The 23,422-nt window shown below is 34.0% G+C and overlaps 1 protein-coding gene across 3 annotated transcripts in view; it reads left to right on the forward strand.

The window, feature by feature from the left end:
- The window catches only part of CenG1A (Centaurin gamma 1A), a 273,686-nt gene that overhangs the window by 206,126 nt on the left and 44,138 nt on the right, over positions 1-23,422 (forward strand). For all 3 annotated transcript variants that reach the window (XM_089107130.1, XM_089107128.1, XM_089107129.1), the window contains exon 15: positions 7,325-7,442. In XM_089107130.1, the coding sequence (XP_088963256.1) occupies positions 7,325-7,442 (118 nt within the window). The remainder of the gene's footprint in view (positions 1-7,324; positions 7,443-23,422) is intronic.

The following is a 23,422-nucleotide window of genomic DNA, read 5'->3' on the forward strand; positions in this document are numbered from 1 at the left end:
CCACTATAAATTTTCGAATTTACTATTTTATTCGCCAATATTTAAGGTGTATTTTCCTTATATTCTTTTTCCAAAGTTCATTGTTCTCTATTTGCATGTTTATGATCTTTCTCTTTCAAATCTTTTCCAATTGTTTAGAGTTCTAGTGCATTTTATAGCAGTATATTTTAAGCAAAGAAGGAGGATCTGTGTTTGGGGATTCTTGAAATTTCTTGGAATTTTACAAAGCAGGTTTAACGGACCAATAGCTGGTCCTTTCGTCTGTTAAGGAACTTTCAAAAAAGGGGAAGAATGAGTAATAATTAATTGCGTCTGAAGGGGATACTAAAATATTGCTGGAATAAAAAATTCTTTCTGTCAGTCAAAGAGGAAAAGGCACCTTTAGACATCTACTTGTATTAACTGACAGTTCGGTAATTCGCAGTCAATCACTAATCCAGCTCTGAAAACAATTGTGTGATATTGTACAACGGGTGCTTGAAGTCAAGCTAGTATCTCTCAGTCGCGATTTTTATATCCTCACAAGAGAGGTTTTTTGTATATAGATTTGAATCTATAATAATATATATTTAAACAATGAAAAAAAAACTTATTCCATAAGATACCAAGGACAGTGAAATTTGAATCTGATTTTTTGAATCAGCTAAGTGGAAACTTACACAAGCATATGTTCCTTAAAAAAAAAAAAAAATCTGGAATTCAACTTTACTGAGATACATCTTCATATGGAGTTATGCAGCTTTGGTCCTTTTTTCTCGAAACCCATCCGATAAAATTTTTATAATAGCCATTTCATTAAAAATAGTTCAAAGGTCAGATAAGAAAAATTTCTGTGTCGACGAAACCCGCCAGGGCCCGGAGGCAGGCGTCATGAGTAAAACTATTTGCGTCTTGAACAGTCTTGGAAAGTATAAACAACATCAAATTGTCAGTCCAAGAATTTATTTCACTGTAATCGCATTTTTATTTTCAATACTGTAAGAACTGGAAAAGAAAATATTTGTAATATATTCCATTTTCAGTTAAGCGCCAATGACGCTTTAGGCTTTTGGTTTTTATTTACTGTTAGGAAAGGAGGCAGTATCCAAACACTTGTTGGTAGGGAAACTATATTCGTCTTTAACAACTTCAAAAAGAGCTAATAAATGAAACTGAATATTTGATGTATAATGATATTAAATGCTGAAAGCTCATCAGTTCAAAATGTTACTATAATTTTAATGTTTATTTCAATGGGAAGTACAGACGGGTACTCTTTTAGTGTAACCTATTTTCAGTAAAGCGCCAATGACGCATTAGCTTTTAGAAAATTACAGTAAGAGAAGAAGGTGACGCCCAAACTCTTTTTAGTGTCGATTTTTGTTCGTTTTGACATCGTGACCTGTACTTAATTTAAGTTTCACTCGTTTTAAGATTTATTTATTAATTTACATTAATATCTATTATATGTTTGTTTGCATTGATTGTTTATTTAATTTCTGTTCGTTTTAAGTTTCATTTATGCTTCAATAGGAAAATATTTTTTTTTTCGTCTTAAGCTTGATTTTAATATTTAATATAATAATTACTCGCTTTTATATTTATTTATTAATTTAAATTATTAATGTTTTTATGGTTTTTTCTATGATTACTTATTTAATTTCTGTTCGTTTTGGGTTTCATTTATTCTTTAATAGTAATTTCTGGTCGTTTTGAGTTTGAACCTTAAAAGGTATTTTGTATCTTCTGAGCTTAAGTTTAAAATGGCCTTTACTTTTCTTTGAAAAATTTATTTTTCGGGAAGTTTTTTTTTAATTAATTGCAAAGAATATTTGGTGTATGCAATGCTGTATAAATTGCGTAATTAATTTTTTAGATGAATTCGGGTTTTAAAAGTGTCACAATTTGATTTTTTGTTTATTATTTGTTTGATTGATTTTTATTTGTTTCTCATTTTATTTTCCTTACAATTGCCTATTTTGTAAATCACCTTTGTTGCTATTTTTACTGACTTCTCCAAAATCAACGGAATGTTCAATTTCTTTTTTTAAGCCGTTAATTTTAGTTACGTAGATATATTCCTTGATATCAGTAAGATCAGCGTTTTAAGTTATAAAAAGAAACTATTTGTGATTAGAAATGTATAGGGAAGTGGACGAATCATTTCTAAGAGTTTCTCATTTTTACTGCAGGCCATCATAAATCATTTCGATATGGGAAATATAAGGGATCAAAGAGGGAAGATAGTATAAAAGAATATTACTTTTTATAATGATATGTTTTTTCTTCCTTTTGCCAAATGATTTTAATTTACTATCGGAGTTCCTTTATTAATGCTTCTAAAAATACTCAGTATTAGGTAAATAGAAATATGTATTTTTTACATATTTTTTACCGCCTTAGGGTTACGACGTGGGACGAGAAAATTATCTTTTCGAGTTTCGAACCCAGATGAAGTGATTTCATTTTCAAAATAATGACAAACATGTGAAGCTGAATAAGTATTAATGCCAAAAAAGTTCAACTCAGCGTTTAAGAAGGACCGCAATAATATATGTTTTCTAGAAAAGAGACTTATCTAGACCGGAGTGGGAAAAAACTATGGGTTTATATGCAATGATTTATGTTAAATTAGATCATTCAGATTAAAAGTTTTGCTTGGCTTATTTAAATCTGAGAAATAAACATTGCAGTGATTAAATAAATTGTAATTGTACATAATTATTGTTTGTTTTAAAAAAATTAAAAATTTTTTTTAAATTTTGTACAAATTTTAAATTTTTTTAAAAAATTCAGATTAAAAGCTTGGCTTATTTAAATCTGAGAAATAAACATTGCAGTGATTAAATAAATTGTAATTGTACGTAATTATTGTTTGTTTTTAAAAAATTAAAAAATTAAAAAAAAAAAATTTAAAATTTTTAATTTTTTTTAAAAAATTCAGATTAAAAGCTTGGCTTATTTAAATCTGAGAAATAAACATTGCAGTGATTAAATAAATTGTAATTGTACATAATTATTGTTTGTTTTTAAAAAATTAAAAATTAAAAAAAAAAAAATTTAATTTTTAAAAAAATTCAGATTAAAAGCTTGGCCTATTTAAATCTGAGAAATAAACATTGCAGTGATTAAATAAATTGTAATTGTACATAATTATTGTTTGTTCTAAAAAAAAATCAAGTGATGTATCAACATAACTTATGTCAGTATAAATTATCAATATAAATATATTGAATTGCTATTTCGAGTATTTTTGTTTTTGTTAAAAAAAAACCTGACAAGTATAACAAAAAAAACAACACTAAACAAAGCAAGGCAAGAAACAATCTGGAGACGAGCAACATGGTCTAAAATACAGGCCATGTACAAACGGGTGGAAATGGCCAGTGAAAGCTGCATCCCATTTCCATAAAATTGCAATTTTTTTAATTTTAGTGCTAGTAACATCAATATGATCTTTGAAACTAAGGCATTCATCTATTATTACGCTAAGATCTTTTGTAGAACTAGCTTTATACGTCCACTCTGTAACTCAATATCTTTAATTTGGAAATAATATTTTGCATTTCCACCAAAAACATAGATCATATTTTTTTATAAGTACGTTTTTTCACCCACATCAACCTTTCGATAATCAGGACCCTTGCTCTATATCTTTCTTCAATTCATGTGTCCTAACGACTACTAAAAACTGAATATTGTCTGCAAAATCTGAATGTATTGTTAGCAATCAAATGTCATTGCATTGTATCGCCGACACTTGTTTTAAACATCCATTTAGACCCTTTATTTTCGCAATTTCAGGCCCAATACAGATCCATGTGGCACACTGCATGGCACAGCCATCTAAGCACAAGAATGTGCTTAGATAGCACAAAGCACAAAGTCAGAGTTGTAAAACGGATTTACATGTTCTCGAGTTTAGCCAATAAAATCCCAGGGTGAAGAGAATTAAAATTCTTCATAATATCCAGAAAAATTGTCACCACCTTTAGACCTGAATCGAGATAATCGTTGACTAACTGTCAAAATAGTAAAGTATGCTCAGTAGACTAATTTCTTAGAAAACCAAATTATTTCGAGAGAAAGAAACAAAAATAGGCTAGTTGTGCATAAAAAATAAGAAATTTTAAAGATTCATAAAAGTATCTAGATTTTGGGCGGAGGGGGGTTTGGCCCAAACCATCTGTTCTCTGGAAAAGTGCCCAGTCTGCCTGATCTAAAGCTTTCGTTTTGCTAAAAAATCTTGTATATTAAAATCCTTCAAAGGTAAAATCTATTTAATTCATAAGGTCTGCAAATTTGGGAGTCTATGAAGAATCTACCTATTTTTAGCGACATTTGACTAACTTTTTATAAAGAAAAATGGAAACACTGCATTGGATACACGGTTTTTAATGCTTTTGAGATTATGAAATTCCAGCTGGAAAAACTTTTGGAAGTGTCGACTAATAATCCTCTAATAGATGTTTTCCAAAGGAATTGTCTACGGATTGTTGGGTAATTAAGTATTCATTCTTCTGACTAACCATGTTTCAAACTGTAAGCTGTACAAAAAATGTAGCTCTATTCTGCTTTCTAGGGCTATAATGAGAGAAAGGTCGAGTTGGCTAGGACATGTTTTGCTTTTGAAGGAGGACTGCTTGCCAAAGAGTGTCCTTTTCGACCATCCTTCTAGGGGCAAATGAAAATCAGGTTGTCCCCGATTGTGGTGGAAAAGGTCGTAAGAAATAATTTAAAGGGAATTTTGACTTCTTGAGAGGTTATAAAGAGGCAAGCTCCGAATAGGTTGGGATGGAGGAGGAGCATGCGTAGCTGTTTTGTCCTCAACCATCATGGGGTTGCAGTGAGTTGTTGTTAAATTAATCTAACATTTAGAGTGACCTCACTCTAATGATTCGTGTGATCTCACCGGCCGGATATAAATGGATGTGCCAATTTCTTCCTGAAGAAAGTTATGATATATACTTTTTTCTGGCATGGCCCATTTTTACTGATTGATAGCTATATATGGTAAATCCAACTCCAAATTATGAAAAATTGACATTATGTGTTTTAATTTTAGATTATATAAATATTTGAACGATACTGATGATTTCTCAGATTAAGCTTATTCTAATTTTTATAATTATGGGCGAAAAGAATTTTTTTTGGACGCTGGATGCCAGTTGTTATTTTTTTTGTCCTTGAATCCCTCCATTTATGTTGAACCACGCTGGATATGACTGTCCTATAATTTTCCAGCTATGTTATAAAGTTCCTTACTTGTTTTACATTTTCCCTGGTAAAGTTTGAAATAAAAATTAAGTCAAATGGTTAGAGGAAATTAGCATATCATGCAAAAACAGATAAAACTCGATGAAACTGGACCTGTCAGGCTAGACCGAAGAAGTTAAATTTGTACTGCCTTCAATCTTGTCTCAAAGCTCCAAGATGTCTAATTTCTTAGGAGGAAAAATACGCATGGAGATAGATTTATATGACAAAATTTAAAGAAATGTTTTTTTCTAATTTTATCCTCAGACAGAAGTAATAATTTGTAACCTATATCAAACAAAATGTATAACACTCTTGGATTAATTACAAAAATGAAAAAAAAGGGAGCCAGAAACGAAACCGAACATCAACACAAAACTAGACATTAATTAATAAACATCAACTAATAAACAAGCGAGTTAAGTAACGATGTGGCGAAAATCGGGGAAAGCTGAGACTGAAAAATTTCCATGGAGCTTGACCAATTTTGCTGTTATATATGGGTCATAAAATTTATTACCGATTGTACTGTCACTATCCCTATGCCGAGATGAAGTACAAATTCGCAATATCTGAAGTAACATGAACGGATTTTGTTGATCGTTTCAAATGATTTGTGTAGGACCACAATAGGCACTGAAATTGGTGCCTTTTTATTTTAGTCTCCCGAATGCTTCAAAAGATAAATAATCCATGAATTACCAAACATAAAAAGTAAAGAGTATACAGAACCTTCTAAAGCTGTTATTTTTACAAAAAAATCCAAGAGAATTTCGTTTTTGTACATATTTCAATAAATCTTCCTCTAAATTTCCCTGCTACTTTAAGGGAAATTATCGTCTGCTGTCCTGGTTTAATAATAAACTACTTTGATGCTTTTTCTCTTAACAAATCAGCTAGAAAATCAAATTTTTTTTACAAAATGTAACGAAACTATTGCTCATTTCCGCTTACTTAACCGCCGTTTGTTTTTCTAGATAAAGTTTATCCTTTTTTCACTACTAAAGAGAAAAAAGGAAATCATTTAGTAATGTCTTTACTGTTGTTTTTTAAACTAAATGTGAAGAGCGAAAATAAGTGTTGATGACTGTGAAAGTTTTCACACTCACACCCATGCATATATAATATATATATATATATATATATATATATATATATATATATATATATATATATATATATATATATATATATATATATATATATATATATATATATATATATATATATATATACATACATACATATATATATACATACATACATATATATATATATATATATATATATATATATATATATATATATATACATACATACATATATATATACATATATATATATATATATATATATATATATATATATATATATATATATATATATATATATATATATATATATAGAGTCGGGATCAGGGCAAAAATCAAACACCAAAATTTCGAAAAAAAATCACTTAATGGCAAACTTAACCTTGTCTCTTTTTTCTTGTATCTAGTGTACCATGCGATAGCCAAGGAACATTGTACAATTCTTAAACATACAGATAGTAGTACAGATATTTCCGAATGCACGAGGAGAAACTGGAACAGACTATTACCATGTATACCGCCGAGTAAATACGCATTAATATGTTTATTGTATTTGACTCTTGTTTATTCCAAAACTGACTTCTTCTGCGCTTTGAAAATGGCAATGACCTCTATGCAGAGGCCCCTTGGTGGGGCAGTTCCATCATGAAATACTTAGCCTTGGCAATCTTGGATATTACAAATCACCAATTCAAATTTTGGACTCACCTTGATTTTTCCTTGCCGTCTTTAACTTAAAACCATTGACAACATATTGCACCTTTCATTTAAAGTTCCCTGTTTATTGAATGTAAGACCGGTTTTCCTGTCAGTTAAATTTAGGGCCCCCAAGTATTGGGCCCTGATTTTTTTCAGAATGTTTGACTAAATTAGATAAGTCTCTTAATTCATCTACCTGTCAATTGCTATACATTATTTTTTCTAATACGTTTTCATTTTTTTTAGATATGAATGCTAATTTTATCGTACAATTTCACCTGTGTTTTGCTTAATTTCAGGTCCGGATTGGGCGAGCCTCAACTTGGGAATTTTAGTTTGCATAGAATGTTCTGGAATTCATCGAAAACTTGGATCGCATATTTCCAGGGTTAGGTCCCTAGACTTGGATGAATGGACGTAAGTTTAAGATTTTTCTATTTCATATTCCTTTTTCTTCTCTCATAAACGTCTGTTTCTTCGAGATAACCGCCACCTAATTGGATAATTTGTTCTAACAAGAATGATGTGAATCTTAATTCAAAAGTCGCTTTTCTTCACCGTAAAAAAGGGACGGAAGAGTCTATTGAAAGCAGGTCGTTCATACTAAAAGTAAGAAGTTTTAAAATAATACCTTCTCTAAGACAGAATAGAACAAAACAAATAAAATAAAGAATTTAACGATTTAAAATAAAGAGAAAAAAACAAGGATAATTCCTGCACTGAAAAAAAGAAGAATATTACGCAAATATTTCGGTTGAAACCTCCACTCAGTTGCCCTCAGTACAAAAACGGATTCAATGAAGAAAAAATACAGACAAAAACTCCACAAGGTAAATAAATGCTAATTGCAACCATCACGATGTCGGACAATACCATATAGAGCCTTTCAAGAGGAGAGGGAGGGCAACCGGGTTAGTTAACCCGGGAGCTGCGGCTCGAGGGGGGGGGGTGCCCACTTAGAACAGAATTTTCACTTTGATTTGGCTTTTTTTGTTGTTTTTTTTGTCGTGAGGGGGGGGGTGTACAGTAATTAATTTTGCCCTGGATGCCAAAAACCCTAGGAGCAACCCTGATACCATACCAACTTAGTAAGCGATTAGTGTTTAAAAGGTTTTACATTTTTTTTTTTTTTTTTTTATTAAGTGGCCTCCACCTTTACGTGGAAAGGGACTCCGATGTTTAGTATTGGTTTTCAATGTCTGTCTTATTTTATTTTATCTTGTAGACTTTTATCTGTATTTTTTACTTTTTTTGCATTGAGGACAGTTGAGCGTAGATCTTGACCGAAGTATTTGCATAGTACTCTTCTTTCTTTCACTGGCTGGAATTATTCTCTTTTTTTTTCTTTAGAAATTGTTTGTAATAAAGAAAATTCAATTCCCAATTACGAATTAACAAAGCGTACTAATGGTGCCACTGGTCTGTAAGTTTACAGCTGCGAAATTATGTTTTTAGACTGATCTGTCTTTGGCAATTTTTTTCATTTTTGCAATTACATTCAGATCCATTGAGCTCGGAATAACTGGAAGCTGCGGGTTTGCACTCTTTCATAAATTTATTCTTATTACCGAATTTTTAACCTGTCCATAGAGACTTGTGCTACAAACCATCGCCATTAATACCGTAAATGAGCTACTTTTTCTGTACATAGAGCTTCATATTTAGTTGTCCATGTCCCATGACTTGGACAACATTTTTCAGGAATCTATTGATACATGTGACATCGATGGAGTCTTATCGAACGGTGCTGAATAAAAAAAGAGATTGAACAGTCATCGATTCTGCTCACTGATTGATATTCAATTAAAACTTCGAAAAAATGGGCGAGCGATAGGAGAGATACATTAAAACGTCATTGATGTCTTTCAGGAGTGCTATGTTTAATTTAACTAAGGGGGCCGTAGATATACTTTTAACGGAAACTTAATTTTGGAATAGAGTCCTCATGGTTCTCATAAAAAAAAACTGACCTGTATGGGCTGTTATCCAACAGCCTAGGTCGGTTATCAATCTGCTTATCGACTGGACTATGTTCATTATAATTCTTTATTAATTCGGTTAAGGTATGTCTGTATAACAGGAAAGTTATTTGGAAAGAGCGAAATTCTCCTTGGTCCTCACGTGTTTTTTTTTTCAGAAAAGTTGTTTCTTATATGAATGACTTTTAATAATAAAATATGCATCTGAGAATTTCTCCTGAGATTTTTTTCTTTTAGGTTTCTTTAATCACACTTGTATTTTTTATGCATATTCATTCTTTTTTATTGTGAACGAAATCTAATTAGGAAAAACCTTTAGCGTTATTTGAATAGGACGAATCTTTAGTGTTATTAAATTAAAAAAAAACAAGTTTTTTCAACTGAAAGCAAGGAGCAACATTAAATCTTAAAACGAACGGAAATTATTACGTATATGAGGGGGTTTGTTCCCTTGTCAATACCTCGCTCTTTACGCTAAAGTTCGAATTTTATTCGAATCACAAACTCCTGAATCACAAAGGCCGTTTAATTAGAATAGATAGTTCTTTTGGAAATACTAAAAAAAACTTTAGCGTAAAGAGTGAGGTATTGACTAGGGGGTGAACCCCCTCATATACGTAATAATTTCTGTTCGTTTTAAGTTTTAATCTTGCTCCTTGCTTTCAGTTGAAAAGACAGGTTTTTTTATTTAACTTCTGATCGTTTTTAAATAATGCTGGGAAATTTGGCGCCCCCTTTTTAGAAATGTCCCTTCCTCCGTGAAAACATACTCCATGGAACTATCCTCCCACGTAACCCTCTCTTCCGACCCTCCCACACGAGAAAAATTCCCTCATGAAAACGTCTGTATACTTCCCAAAAACATGGGCAAAGTTCATAACTTGCAGCCCTTCCCCCGGGAACCATAGGAGATGAAGTCATCCTGAAAGACATATTTATTAGTATTGACTATGCTGAACAAAATGGCTATCTCGAAATTTTGATCAGAAGACTTCAGGAAAAAATAAGCGTGGGAGGGGGCCTGGTTGTCCTCCAATTTTTTGGTTACTTCAAAAGGGCACTAGAACTTCTAATTTTCGTTCGAGTGAGCCCTCTCACGATATTCTAGGACCACTGTATCGGTACGGTCACCGCTGAAAAAAAAAAAAAAAAACACCCATCCATGATCTCTCTTCTGGCAAAAACTACTATAATACTAAATTCCAGATTTTTGTAGATAGGAGCTTCAAACCTCTTCAGAAGAGTTTTCTGGTACGCTGAATCTGATGGTGTGATTTTCATTAAGATTCTATCACTTTGAGGGGGTGTTTCCCCTTTTTTTCGAAAATAAGGCAAATTTTTTTAGGCTCGTGACTTTTGATAGGTAGGACAAAACTTGATGAAATTTATACATTTAAACTCAGCATCAAAACCCGACTCTTTTGATGTATCTACTGGTATAAAAGTTCTGTTTTTTAGAGTTTCGGTTACCATTGAGCCGGGTTGCTCCTTATTTACAGTTCGTTACCACGAACTGTTTGATTGCAATAACTGAGAAAATATTCTCTTTCTTTCTCCCACTTTTTGTGTCTTTAGCTTTACCCCCCCCCCATCTCTCTCTTTCCTTCTCCAGTTTTACCCTCCCCCCTCCTTCTCTATCTAGCTTCTCTCTCTTTTTCACTCACTGTTTCACCGCATATCTTTGTTGATCAAAGGAGAAGGGGGTGGTGGTGGAATTATAATGTTTCTGTGATCAATGAATATAAGACATCTTTGCTTCTTGTTATAGAAATCTTCGTCGCAACCGGATTGAACCTTTATTATAGACACTGGTTTTCTGGCATCAAGGATGGTGTATTCTAAAAAAGTTCCGTCGTATCCTGCTAGAGGTGTGACAAAATGTTTGAGCAATCAAGTAAACTTTCGGAAAGGCTTCTGTTTGTATCTCAGACAATCAGTCATAAATAATTTTTTTTGGAAAGTATTACGCATAATTTATTACTGCCAATAAACAAAATGAGATGTAAACACATTAATAGGCTAAAATAAGACGAAATTGCAATTGACCATTCCTTTAGACGGGGCTGCATGACCGAAAATAGAAACCCGAGAGCAAAATAAAGAAGGAAAGAATCATACTGGTCCAGGGCAGTATCTAGGGTTTTTGGTCGGGGGGGGGGGGTGTTTACGAAGAACTTTAAAAAACACACAAAAAATATGTTTTTATACATTTTTATTGCGTTTTTACGATTCGGACAAACATTCCAGATCGGGGGGGGGGTCAAACCCCCTAACTCCTCCCCTGAATACTGACTTGTACTGGTCCTATTTGTAATTTTTTGTTGTTCAGTAGCATATTCTGTTCCCGCCTTTGTCAACATGGCTTTTATAACAGTCACTTCAAACTCTTCCTTCCCCTACAGCTTTCTAATTTCTAAAGTGCATCCTTATTTTTTATAATCTTTCCGAATCACCTTCCAGCAGATATTAGGGAATACGTTTGTCCGCCTTAGGTTTCCCCCTTTTATTAGACTGATTAAATTATTTTTTCTACCAAACGTAAACGAGTCAGCGCCGATAAGATACGCTGTAAATGTATTTCTTTCGCCGGAATTTACCGGCGCAATTAAGTGAGTTTCTGGTCTAGGTCAATTTTCTTAATTAAGGTTCTTTTCTTCTCCAATTACTGAAACCAGTTCTCCGAGCCTTTATTATTTTTAATAGATACCCTATCAGAACTATATGTTTTTATTTTAATATTTATGGTGGATATACTGTTGTATTTCTTAAAGTTTATTTATATTATTTTTATTGATTTAAAATCCTTATAATTTATGTGTAACCATGAACAAGCTTTGTCTCTGGAATTGTTGGGTTTTTTAAATCAGGGTTGTAGTAGTAACGTATAAAGGGACTGTAGTTCAGGGCTGAGGGCAAAGGATGGAGAGAGAAATGGGATTATAGCAAGTATTTTGAGAATTCTGTAAAGAATTCTTACTTAAGGTGTTCCTCTGTAGGTAAGAATTGGCAGTATATCCTTAAAAGGGAGCTGCTAGCCAATTATGGGAAATTTTGAGCTATTGCATACGTCTCGGTCTGTCTTCAAAGTTTTATGAAATGGCTTTCCTCGTTTTATATCCTTTAATATTAAAGAAAACAGTTTTATTTTTTACCACAATTTTGGCTTTTATCATAAGAGCTGACTGAAACTTACTTGTCCAAATTTACTGGGTTCGAACTTTCTGGATGTTACAACCCAACGGGCTGTCCAAGGGATTTGAGAGTTTTGCGTAGCTGTGCTGATTTTAGGCGACTTAGTGCTGGAGTAAGTGGTTAGTAGTAGTAGAGGTAGTTTATTTATTGACATGCACAAAGAAGTGCGTATAACTATTAAAAATAGTAATCAACAACCCATGACCCCTATCTTAAGAGGGCTCTAAACACAAGAAAGCAAAAGCCAGGCATGGAACAGAACTAGGCTATTTAAAGTAGACTTGTTAAGGGTCTCATGTTTCGCTTGATGAACTAATGGTTTCCTATCGGTACACCGTCCATATCTTTAAAATTCGATACCATCTCTGTCTTACTTTTCCCGTATCAGGTTGAAGACCGTAATTGGTTTTGTCAGTTTCCAGACTGTTCTATTCTCTTTGTTTCATCCTCTTATCTCGGATTTAGTTACAACTTTTAATAAAAACAACTTCAGTATTGTAAGAGCTTCTCATCTATAATCATGGTATACTTTTAAGTTCTTTAGATCACAAAGCTGGAGTGTAATTTTGAATTGAATTCTAGTTTAATTGGGGGAGTTTTAAAAGTATCAGGGGGAGGTTTAGAGTCAATTGAGGCATGACTACTGTATAAATTAGAAAAATAAAATGTTAGGAATCGGGCAATAATCGCTTTTTGACTCAGTTATCTAAAATAGTCAATCTAAGTCACTTAGCACGCCAAAGAAAAGGAATGAGAAATAGATTTACATGTCCCTTATTAATGTAGCCTCTAATACCCTCTATCTTCAGCTCTACCCTCCTAATAAATATAGCAGTTTCTAATTTAACAATACTTGATAGATAATTTATTGACTAATCCAGACTAGATGCAGTGTTCCCTACTATTTGACACGATACCGCAAGTATCGATAATTTATGGTAACGTTTTGGTGGGTCGGTACTTTTGAAAAGAATCAGTGCTATCGATATCCCCAAATTACCCCTTTTGGGAACTTTAGGTTCTTAAATAAAATACAATATAATGGCATTTTCTTCCAGTTCTTGCCTTGAAAAAAACAAAAAAAAAACAACGACAACAACTGACTTTCTAGTAGAAAATACCCTCTCAGACCTGCATAATGTTGATGTCATTGCCCTAGGAAGAAAGTGTTTTAAAAATGTATATGAATTTTTTTATTAATAAAATATATATATGTGCTATAAAAAAAAGTATGTTGTCTTCATTGTTTAGATTTCTTCTTCTTCCCCATAGTCATTTGAATTGTCATCATAGTCGTCATCAACAAAGATTAGTGGTGGCAGATCATTGGCATTCAACTTGTACTGATCCTGGCGTGCAAAGTCAGGATCACATTTTCCACCATATAATGTAACTTCATTTATATTAAGTCTCCTTGTGAAGTCAATGATACTATTACGATTCATATTTAAAATTCACCTATTTGATTATTTGAAGTAGTGTCGCGTATATCATTATCTTTTTGAGCGTAAATTTTTTGAAAATGAAAGAACTGAAATGCAATTTAAATTACAAGGTTTTTCTTACTCTAATAATTTTAATATTAATGTTATCTGGTTCATCAATGAGGCTCGGTATGCCATTTTGGAATACTTGAATCGAATAAAGAGACTAGATATTGTATATTTTTTTTTCCTTCATTTAATTACTATTAAGTGCTAATAATTTTGGGAACTTTAGCTTCTTAAATAAAATACGTTATAATGGCATTTTCTTCCAGTTCTTGCCTTGAAAAAAAAAAAAAAAAAAAAAAAAAACGACAACAACAACAACAAACGATGAAATAGCTTACAACTCAATAAGTAAATCAGCTAAGGAGAATTGAAATTCAAATTTGACTTCAACTTGCTTCCACCATTGTCCGAAATTTAGTTGTGTCATTTACTATGCCTTCGTAAAACCAGTTCTAGCAGTAGTACAAAGTTGTTGCCCTCGTGTCCTGAAAATGGTCGCTTTCAGATTATAGCGGAGTGAATGAATTCCTATGCTAGGTCAATTTTCCTAATTAAGGTTCTTGTTCTCAAATTACCAAACCTGCCCTGTGACCTTTTATTGTTTTTCTGAGGTATCGCTTGAGAAGACACAGAACTGTATTTGTTTCTTTTTGTTTTTATGGTGAATATCGTTTTATCTCTTAAACTTTGTTTATATATTTTTTATTCGCTTGAAATGCGATTCTGACATGCGATTGTTCACCCTTAAGCATTTTTAATGTGATAAACACTAGTCTCTATCAACAAACTGACTTGGTTTTATTCATTTGTGCATTATGGAAGAGCATCTTAGATGGCTTAGACATGTCTTTAGGACGGAACAATCCCAATATAGTACTTCAGCCCATTTATTCTTCAATTTTTCTTTCACTAAATAGCCTGTTATATTTTCGTGGTTTTTTTTTAACTGTATCTATAATCTTACTTTACAAGCCTCTGTCGAGCATAAGAGTATCCGGAAGGTATATTTCTTATAGAATATCTGGGAAATATAACTCAATGCGTCAATAAAAGGACAAATTAAGATGAATCCTTTTCTCTCTTTCTCTCTTTCTCTCTCTCTCTCTCTCTCTCTCTCTCTCTCTTTCTCCCTCGTTTCCTCTCTCTCACTCTTTTCCCTTCTCTTTTTCTTTTTTCTACCTCTCTCTTTCTCCTTTTTATTTAGCACAAGGTACCTTTGTCGTTGAAAGAGAGGGGGAGAAAGGATTTAGAATGTCACTTAATGAATATCATAAATCTTTAGTTCTTTTTGTAGAAAGAAATCTCCGTCGCAACTAGCTCGTACCTTTATTGTCGAGACATTTTTTTTTTTTTTTTTTTTTCAGAATGGTGCTATAATTAGGAACGAGAGAAAAATCGCTTCTTGTTTTATGTCACCTAGGATGGTGATTATTAATCTAAAAAAGTTGCCTCCCTCCTAGCTAGAGAAAGAACAAAACTTGTAACCAATGAAGTAAACTTTCTGAAAGGCTTCTATTTTGTTGCTTTTCATATTTCAGATAATCAGTTTTAAATAACTTTCTATTTTCTGAATGTCTTGCGTATAATATGTTACTTCCAATGAAAAAGGGTGTAAATAAATAATAGGTTTGAGTAAATTAAGTTTTATTTTGCTATTCATAGGAAGCGCAATAGCGCTACCTAAGTAAAGAACGATGTTGGCACAATGTATTATTTTTATATATTTATTTTTTTTGGTTTCCATACCAGGGCACTTCGTATCGAAATAGCTGTCGCAGAAATTTTAAAAAAGGTTCAAGCAATTGGAAGTTGGAGTGTCTTGTACACTTTTCATCAGTCGGTTGTAATTGGTAGACCGCATAGACCCTTCCCACGCCCCCCATTGCTTCAGGAGTGCCTGCTCAAAATTTTGGGACGACTATTATGATCAGCGTAGTTGATTTCCGGATAGAAAATATGTTTTTGAGGAGGATACTCCCCCACAACCCTCAGGGCAAGGGTTTAAAGCTATGCCCTGGGGGAATATATGAACGATGTTGGCACAGTGTATTATTTATTATTTTTTTCCTTTAGACCAGGGCACTTCGTATTGAAGAAGGTGTCGTAGAGACTTCGAAAAGGGCTCATTCAATTGGAAATTGGAGCGGCTTGTGCCCTTTTTAATAGTCGAAAGTGAATGGAAGGCAACTAACACCCCTTCCACGCCCACCATTTCCCGAAACACATCCAATCAAAATTTTGAGATAGCCATTTTGTTGAGCGTAGTTGATTTCCGCATAGAAATTATTTTTTTGAGGAGGCCACTCCCCCAATGACCTCATGGCAAGGGTTGTAAGTTATGCCCTGGGGACATAAAAGGTTTTTGTAGAAAGTATTATCGTATAAACTTCAAAAAAGGCTCATTCGATTGGCAATCGAAATGGCTAGTGCCCTTGTTAATAGTCAAAAGTGATTGGATGGTAACTAACCCCCCTCTCACGCCCACCTTTTTCCCAAACACATCCAATAAACATTTTGAGATCGCCATTTTGTTTAACGTAGTTTTAAGTTCTGGACTATAGGTCTTTGAGGATGACAATCCCCCCCCCCCCCACCAGCCCTCCGTGCTAGCGTTTTAAGTTGTGCCCAAGGGATATATAAGTTTTTTTTATAGAACGAATTTTTGTAGAAACTTCAAAACGGGCTAATTTGATTGGAAATTGAAATGGCTAGTGATATTTTTAATAGTCGAAAATGATTGGAGGGTAACTACCACCCATTCCACGCCAACCATTTCCCAAAACACATCCAATCAAATTTTTGAGATAGCCATTTTGTTCCACGTAGTTTAAAGTTCAGGAAATTATACCTTTGAGCAGGACGCAGGACACTCCCCCCACCGGCTTCGGGGCAATGGTTATAAGTTATGCCCTGGGTGCATATAAGGCTTTTATTGACATCTCTGTCGTAAAGTCTCGAAAAAGGGCTCATTTGATATCGAATTCCAAGGGATAGTGCCCTTTTTACTAGTCGAAAGTAAGTTCAGAGTAATTAACCCCCCTCTCACGCCCACCATTTCCCCAAACACATCGAATCAAACTTGTTAGATACCTATTTGGTTCAACGTAGTTGAAAGCTTTGGAAATTAGGTCTTTAAGGATGACAACCCCTCCCCCACCCACATCCCTCAGGGCAAGGGGTGTAAGTTATGCCCGGGGGGCATATAAGATTTTTATAAAATGATTGTTGTAGAAACTTCAAAAAGGGCTCATTCAATTGGAAATTGAAAGTGTTAGTATCCTTTTTTGATAGTTAAACATGGAGTGAAGGTAACCCGCTTCCCTCTCACACGTAGCATTTCTGCAAACACGTCCACTTACCATTTTGTGATAACCCTTTTGTTCAACGTAGTCGATATTTCCGGAAATTAGTTCTTTTAGGATGATAACCCCCTCAGAGCCCTCAGTGCAAGGGTTGTAAGTTATGCCCTGGGGGCATATAAGGTTTATATAGAAAGTCAGGGGCGTCGTTTGGTGGTGGCAAGGCGGGTTGTTGCCCCCCCCCCCCCCATAAGGTGGAGAAACAAAATATTATACATCCCATGCCCTTTGATTATCCAGATATGAACCCCTTGTGCCCCCCCTCAATAAAGTTGCTGGGGATTCGCCCCTGTAGAAAGTTGTTGTAGAAATTTCAACAAGGGCTCATTTGATTGGAAATTGAAATTGCCCTTTTTAATAGTCGAAAGTGAGTGGAGAGTAATTAACCCCCTTTCCCGCCCACCATTTCCTCAAAAACTTTCAATCAAAGTTTAGAGATAGCCATTTTGTTCAACGTTGTTGAAACTTCTAGAAATTATTTATTTAAGGATGACAACCCCCCCCCCCAGATCCCCCAGGGCAAAGGTTGTAAGTTTTTCCCTTGAGGCATATAAGGTTTTTATAGATAGAGTTGTCGTAAAAACTTCAAAAGGGGCTCATTCAATTGGAAATTGAGAGAGCTAGTGCCCTTTTTAATAGTCGAAAAGGATTGGAGGGTAACTAACCCCCCTCTCACACTTACCATTCCCCCAAGCACATCCAATCAAAATTTTCAGATAGCCATTTCGTTCAACGTAGTAGAAAGTTCTGGAAATTAGATCTTACAGGATGACACCCCACCTCCCTCAGCCCTCATGGCAAGGGTTGTAAGTTATGCCCTGGGGGCATATAAGATTTTTATTGAAAGTGTTGTGGTAGAAACTTCAAAAATGCTCTATTGATTGGAAATTGAAAGGGCTAGTGCATTTTTTAATAGTTGAAAGTGATTGGAGAGTGACTAACGTCCCTCTCACGCCCACCATTTCCCCAAAGACATCCAATCAAAACTTTGAGATAGCCATTTTGTTTAACGTAGATGAAAGTTCTAGAAATTAGGTCTTAGAGAATGACAACCACCCTAACAGCTCATAGGGTAAGGGTTGTAATTTACGCCCTGGGGGCATATAAGGTGTTTATAGAAAGCGTTGTCGTAGAAACTCAAAAAGGGCTCATTCAATTGGAAATCGAAAGGCCTAGTGCCCTTTTTAATAGTCGAAAGTGATTGGAAGGCTTGACATTTTTTTTATAGTAAAGATTTATGTGGGAATAATGTATTATTTTTTGTTGTTGTTGTTTTTTGGACCAGGGCACTTTCTATAGAAGGGGTTGTTGGAGAAAGTTCAGAAAGAGCTGTTTAAATTGAAATTATAATGGGTTGATGCCATTTTGAATGGTTGAAAGTTATTGAAGGGCAACTAGTCCCCCTCCCACGTCCACCCTCCCATTTGCCCATTATGTTTAATAACTAAATGTTACCTTAAGATTAAATCAAAATGCACTGTATTCATGCTAATTCCCAATAAGGCATCTCAGCAGTATCCCAAGAACGACTGAGGGTGTTATGTTCAAACTTTTGGGGCCACTTCTGCTCTTAAAATTTAACCAAATCAAAATAGCGTAAGTGTATCAAAGCTATCAAAGAAAGTAAACAGATTTTTTTGCTAACTGTATTAAGTTTTCTATTTCAGGTCAACTAGAGGAGGTATGAAACAAAATTAAACACTACTATTTGTGTCCAGATTTTTAAAAGGGTGTGTGTTGTTAAAAATTGCTGAAAAATTTTCTCCAGCATACAAATAGCAGGCCAAACTATAAAGTCTTAAAAAAAGAAGAGATTAAAAGTATTATTTTCTTTTTCCCTGAAAAGACTATGTCAATATAAAACGAACAGAAATTAATTAAAAAAACTTTTTCCACAAAATAAGTTTTTCAAAGAAAAGTAAAGAACTCCATTAAACAAAAAATGAGCAAAAATAAAATCAACTAATTTACCAAGCGTGAAACAACCACAAATCAGCATCGATAAATAAATGAAACCCAAAACGAACAGAAATTACAATAAATAACCAAAGGCCATAGCACAATTTGCACTTTACTGAAAAAAATACAAATGAATGTGCATTGTCAGTTTAATATACATATACTGATATTTTTTGTAATCAAAATGTTAATATTATTTCATTTCTTAAAGTTATAAAAGTAAAAACATTTATATTTTTTTCAGTAAAGTGCAAATTATGTTCTTGGGAAGGCATAGTGGTTTTGAGCCCAACTTATGTTAATTTCTTCTAGTTTTGAGTTTGACTCTGTTATTTATTGGAATATCTGTTCGTTTTGGGTTTCATTTATTTATCGATCTTGATTTGTGGTAGTTATCACAATAATGGTGGTTTCATAATAAGGTATTAACGAAAAAAAGTTTTGTGTATTTTCATATTTGTCGATATTATTTGTCTGTTTTAGTGGGGGATTGGGTTATAGATGAATTTGGCCTTCCTGCGAAGTATGACACCTCCTGCCCAAACAAACTACTGCGTACCGTTCAAGTAACGATTGTTGCTTTTATTCAAACTACTTGTCAACCCCAATGAAATGTTGTCTTTTCAATCTGTTTTACCTTCAAATTTGTTATCTGATATCCTTTTTCTCCTCCCTGTTCAGATGATAAATATAGTATATAGATATGACAAGTGAAATGAATAATAATCTTACGGTGGAATTCCTCTTTTCATCTTGTTGGTTCTGTCATATAGCCAAAAGCATTTCATTTTCGTGTCTCTTGAAAGAAAAAACAACAGTCACTTGTAATAGATTAAGATCTTTACACATAAATGGCAAATATTTCGAAACTCCTAAGATTCGCTTCTTAGTTTATTGTTTGGGGGATTTACACCGAGCAGAAGAAAAGATAATAAATTGTTCCAGTAAATTTTGTCTTAGGCCAAAGAGAATATTCTGGTTGGTTGTTTCTATGGGTGTAACCTTGGGAATATCAAGGCTACGCAAGAATCGACAGGGTTAGTAGAATATAGCCACTTTTTAAAATATATGCTTTAACAACGGGAAAAACACCCTGCCATCTGTATTCGACCAATTCAAAAAATACCCTTTGTGACATAGATGATGTGCTCAATAATGTAATATTTGCCTAGAAAATATATAATTGTATGTTTATTCTGCACGTCCAAATTTTTTGGCAGAGTCCTGATTAGATTCTTCATTCATCTGCTGAAAACAAGCTCGAATGGTCTATTCTTCTTAAACTATACACATATGGTTTGTTTTAGTTAATTCTATTGCCTAACTGTATTTTCTTTTCTTGCGTTTGCTCTATAATAAATGTTTTAAAATTCTCTGGTGCATCCTCAATAACCATACAAAATCCCATCTGTGGGTTTGTTTAGCCTAACAGATCCAAAGTGGCTTTCAAAAACTTGCCCATCCAGTTCTTTTTTTGCGTCCTAGTTTTTCCCCAAGTAGTTGTGAAATAGTTGTGAAGTAGTTGTGAAAGGCTTTTTTTTCGTTGTATGGTATTATGTTTTTTTCCGACCACAGGATCCGCCTTATGGGGTTTTGTCTCGTAATTATTTTGTTTGAAGCTACCTTAATGAATAATAATAAAACAATAATAAACATATAATAATAATGTATAATAAATTATATAATTTAATAAATAAATAGGTAATGACAGCCTTCCCGTACGGATCAGCCTTAAGTATTCATGCAATCATACAAAAATATATTTTTGGTAGTCTTAGTTTTTTAGGCTTTTGTTCTCTGTGCTACTTTCGGTATGCTATATTTCTGCTCTCCTACAGTTTTAATATATCAACGGAAGAGGAAAATTTTACCATTACTCGACAGTGAGATTCAGTTCCATCCCTCTGCCGAATTAAATTTTTGAAATTCGGTGTATAGGGTTTTTTAGATTAAAAATACGTCGGAAATTGGTTGAAATTTGCTGAAGAAGGACAATTTTCCTGCTATTTCAGCTTGTTTGAATCCTTTTTCTAAAAAAAAAAAAAGCCTAAGTTAAAACTTTTTGCATGCTGACCAATGATCTGTTTAGCGCAGGCGCCGATCTCCTGATTTACTGTCTCCGGTCGTCAGGGGCTTCTCAAGACTCATTTCATTGGGGGGAGATCTTCGTAAATTTTTCTGAATCGCTACCTGATCTATGCCAAATTTTCTGCAGAAATCAAGAATTTTGCTAAATTTCAGGCAATTTTGCAAAATTTCTGCCGAAGTTTTCGCCTTCGGCGAAAATTTTACCGAATGCCAAAAACGTTGGAGGGGTGGCGCCCCCCCCCTCGGGACACCCCTGCCGGTCGTGAGTGCAATGCGTAACTGGGGCCAAATCATTTTGACACTCCCCATCTTTTTTTCCCCAGATTTCTCTAGGCACCCATTTGGAGCTGGGTTGATTGTGGTTGAACCTACAGAGTCAGGTTGCTGACCTCCGTCCCGAACCAAATAACCAGTGAGACCAGGACTGAGACCCTTTGTCCTCATGGACAAAGGGTTTAAGTTTAGTGTGTTAACCACTCGGTTAGAACAGGCTGAATTGTTAAAGCCTAAGTAATGTAATAATGTTGGTTCTATGAATGGATAGATATGAGAATAAGAAATGGAATAACATAAGTATCCTATCGTTTTAGTGCAAGCTACACTTGCAGGCTTGTCACAAAATCACTTGTATCAGGTGGAACATATACTTTAAGTATATTGCAACATTCAGCATATGGCTTTTAATGCCAACTTATGGATAATTTTAGTCATTTGCTACGTAAATTGTGGTCCGAAATCAAGCCTATCCTGTCAATAAAATAATCAATGCTGAAGTTATAAAGCTGCGTTGAGAACGATGGAAAATATTGTGTTTGGTCTCCATTTCCCAAAATAGACAAAATCTAGCGAATTTGCAGATGTCAATGCTCAGTGAAGTAGTATACAATTGGTAGAATAGGAGGGGTAACCATATAAGATGCATCACACCGAAAAACTTTCTTTTTGTTGTAGTTACATTAGAATTTCTTTTCTCTTCAAGAAACTTTGTGTAACCATGATTCATTGCTCAACCGGTTAAGACCGTATTGCTTGCTATCGCCCACTCTATGAATCACGTAATGAAATGAATGACGATGGATTATTGCTAAATTATCTGCATGCTGTGATATAATGAAAACTTTGTACAATCTGATAAAAGACAATCGGAAAATACAAGCCTTTCCCTAAATAAAACTTAAAAACGGAAACCATTAGCTAATACTCCTCCAGAGTGATTTATAACTCAAATTTTTCGTGATATGACATCAAAGAAATACTAAAGTGAGGAAAAAGCACTGATTTAAGACTGTTGGCTTCTTCTTTTGCCATTAAGTCAATTTTAGCTATTACTAAGTTAAGATGGGCAAGAAAAAAATAAAAGGAGTCGTCCAGATATTGATTCTAGCGAGGATGTTGCTACAAGCACCCCAAATACGTCAGGAAATCCGGATATTCGGAAGCCAGTGACAACTCAGGTTTCGTTAGTGACCCTATCAGAGGAATTTGCAAAGATGGTGGACATTATGCGTGAAACTCACAGCTCAGTTCAATCAATTGGACAGCGATTCATTGTAGTAGAAAATAGAATGAAAGCAATTGAATCAGAGCAATTAGCCTTAAGGTCTGAATTCTCCGGGATTAAGTCTTGTACAAATGCTGTAGATAATGGCATTCCTTTGTTGAAAAATGATAATTTTGTCTTGCAGTCAGAAGTCAAGTATTTTAAAGAAAATGTCCTGTGTACGTCTGATAGGCTAATGGCTGCAAAATATCAGCCTAACGAAAATAGTGTGGTTGTATGGAATGCAGTCTTTGAGGATGAAGTTCAAGCTAAAGGTATGTTTACCGAGATATGTACGGATGGACTAAATTTACCAGTGATACCCCATTTTTCAGTTGTTGCAATAAAAAAGAATAAGAAATATTTTAAGGTTAATGTAAAAAACCGTGGAAACAAGATTGAAATACTTAAAAATGGGAAGAAGCTTAAAGGAAGAAAGATAGCAAACCAGGGAAACATTTATGTGAGTGATGATGCCCCATTTTCTGTGAGAGAGGCAGGAAAAAATTGTGTCTTCAAGCGATGGGTATCATTTCATGGGCACAAACACAGTTCCACCATATCTTCAGTTTGAACGTCCGGGTGCTATGAAAGTGAAGCTTACGTGTGACGAATGGATTAAGGAACTAGCACATGAGCCTCCTCCCTCCACAGCTTCCAGAGGTGCTAAAAAATGAGTGTTTTATTGAATGTATTTAGTTTACTTGTTGATTAATTATCTTTTTTTTGCTTGGTTTAATCAAATAGATATGGAAAAGTTGATAGTGATGAATTTGAAATATTTGGG

Source organism: Artemia sp. Qi Xiang Cuo, chromosome 21, assembly GCF_049724085.1.
Source record: "Artemia sp. Qi Xiang Cuo chromosome 21, ASM4972408v1, whole genome shotgun sequence".
Taxonomy (NCBI): Eukaryota; Metazoa; Arthropoda; class Branchiopoda; order Anostraca; family Artemiidae; genus Artemia; species Artemia sp. Qi Xiang Cuo.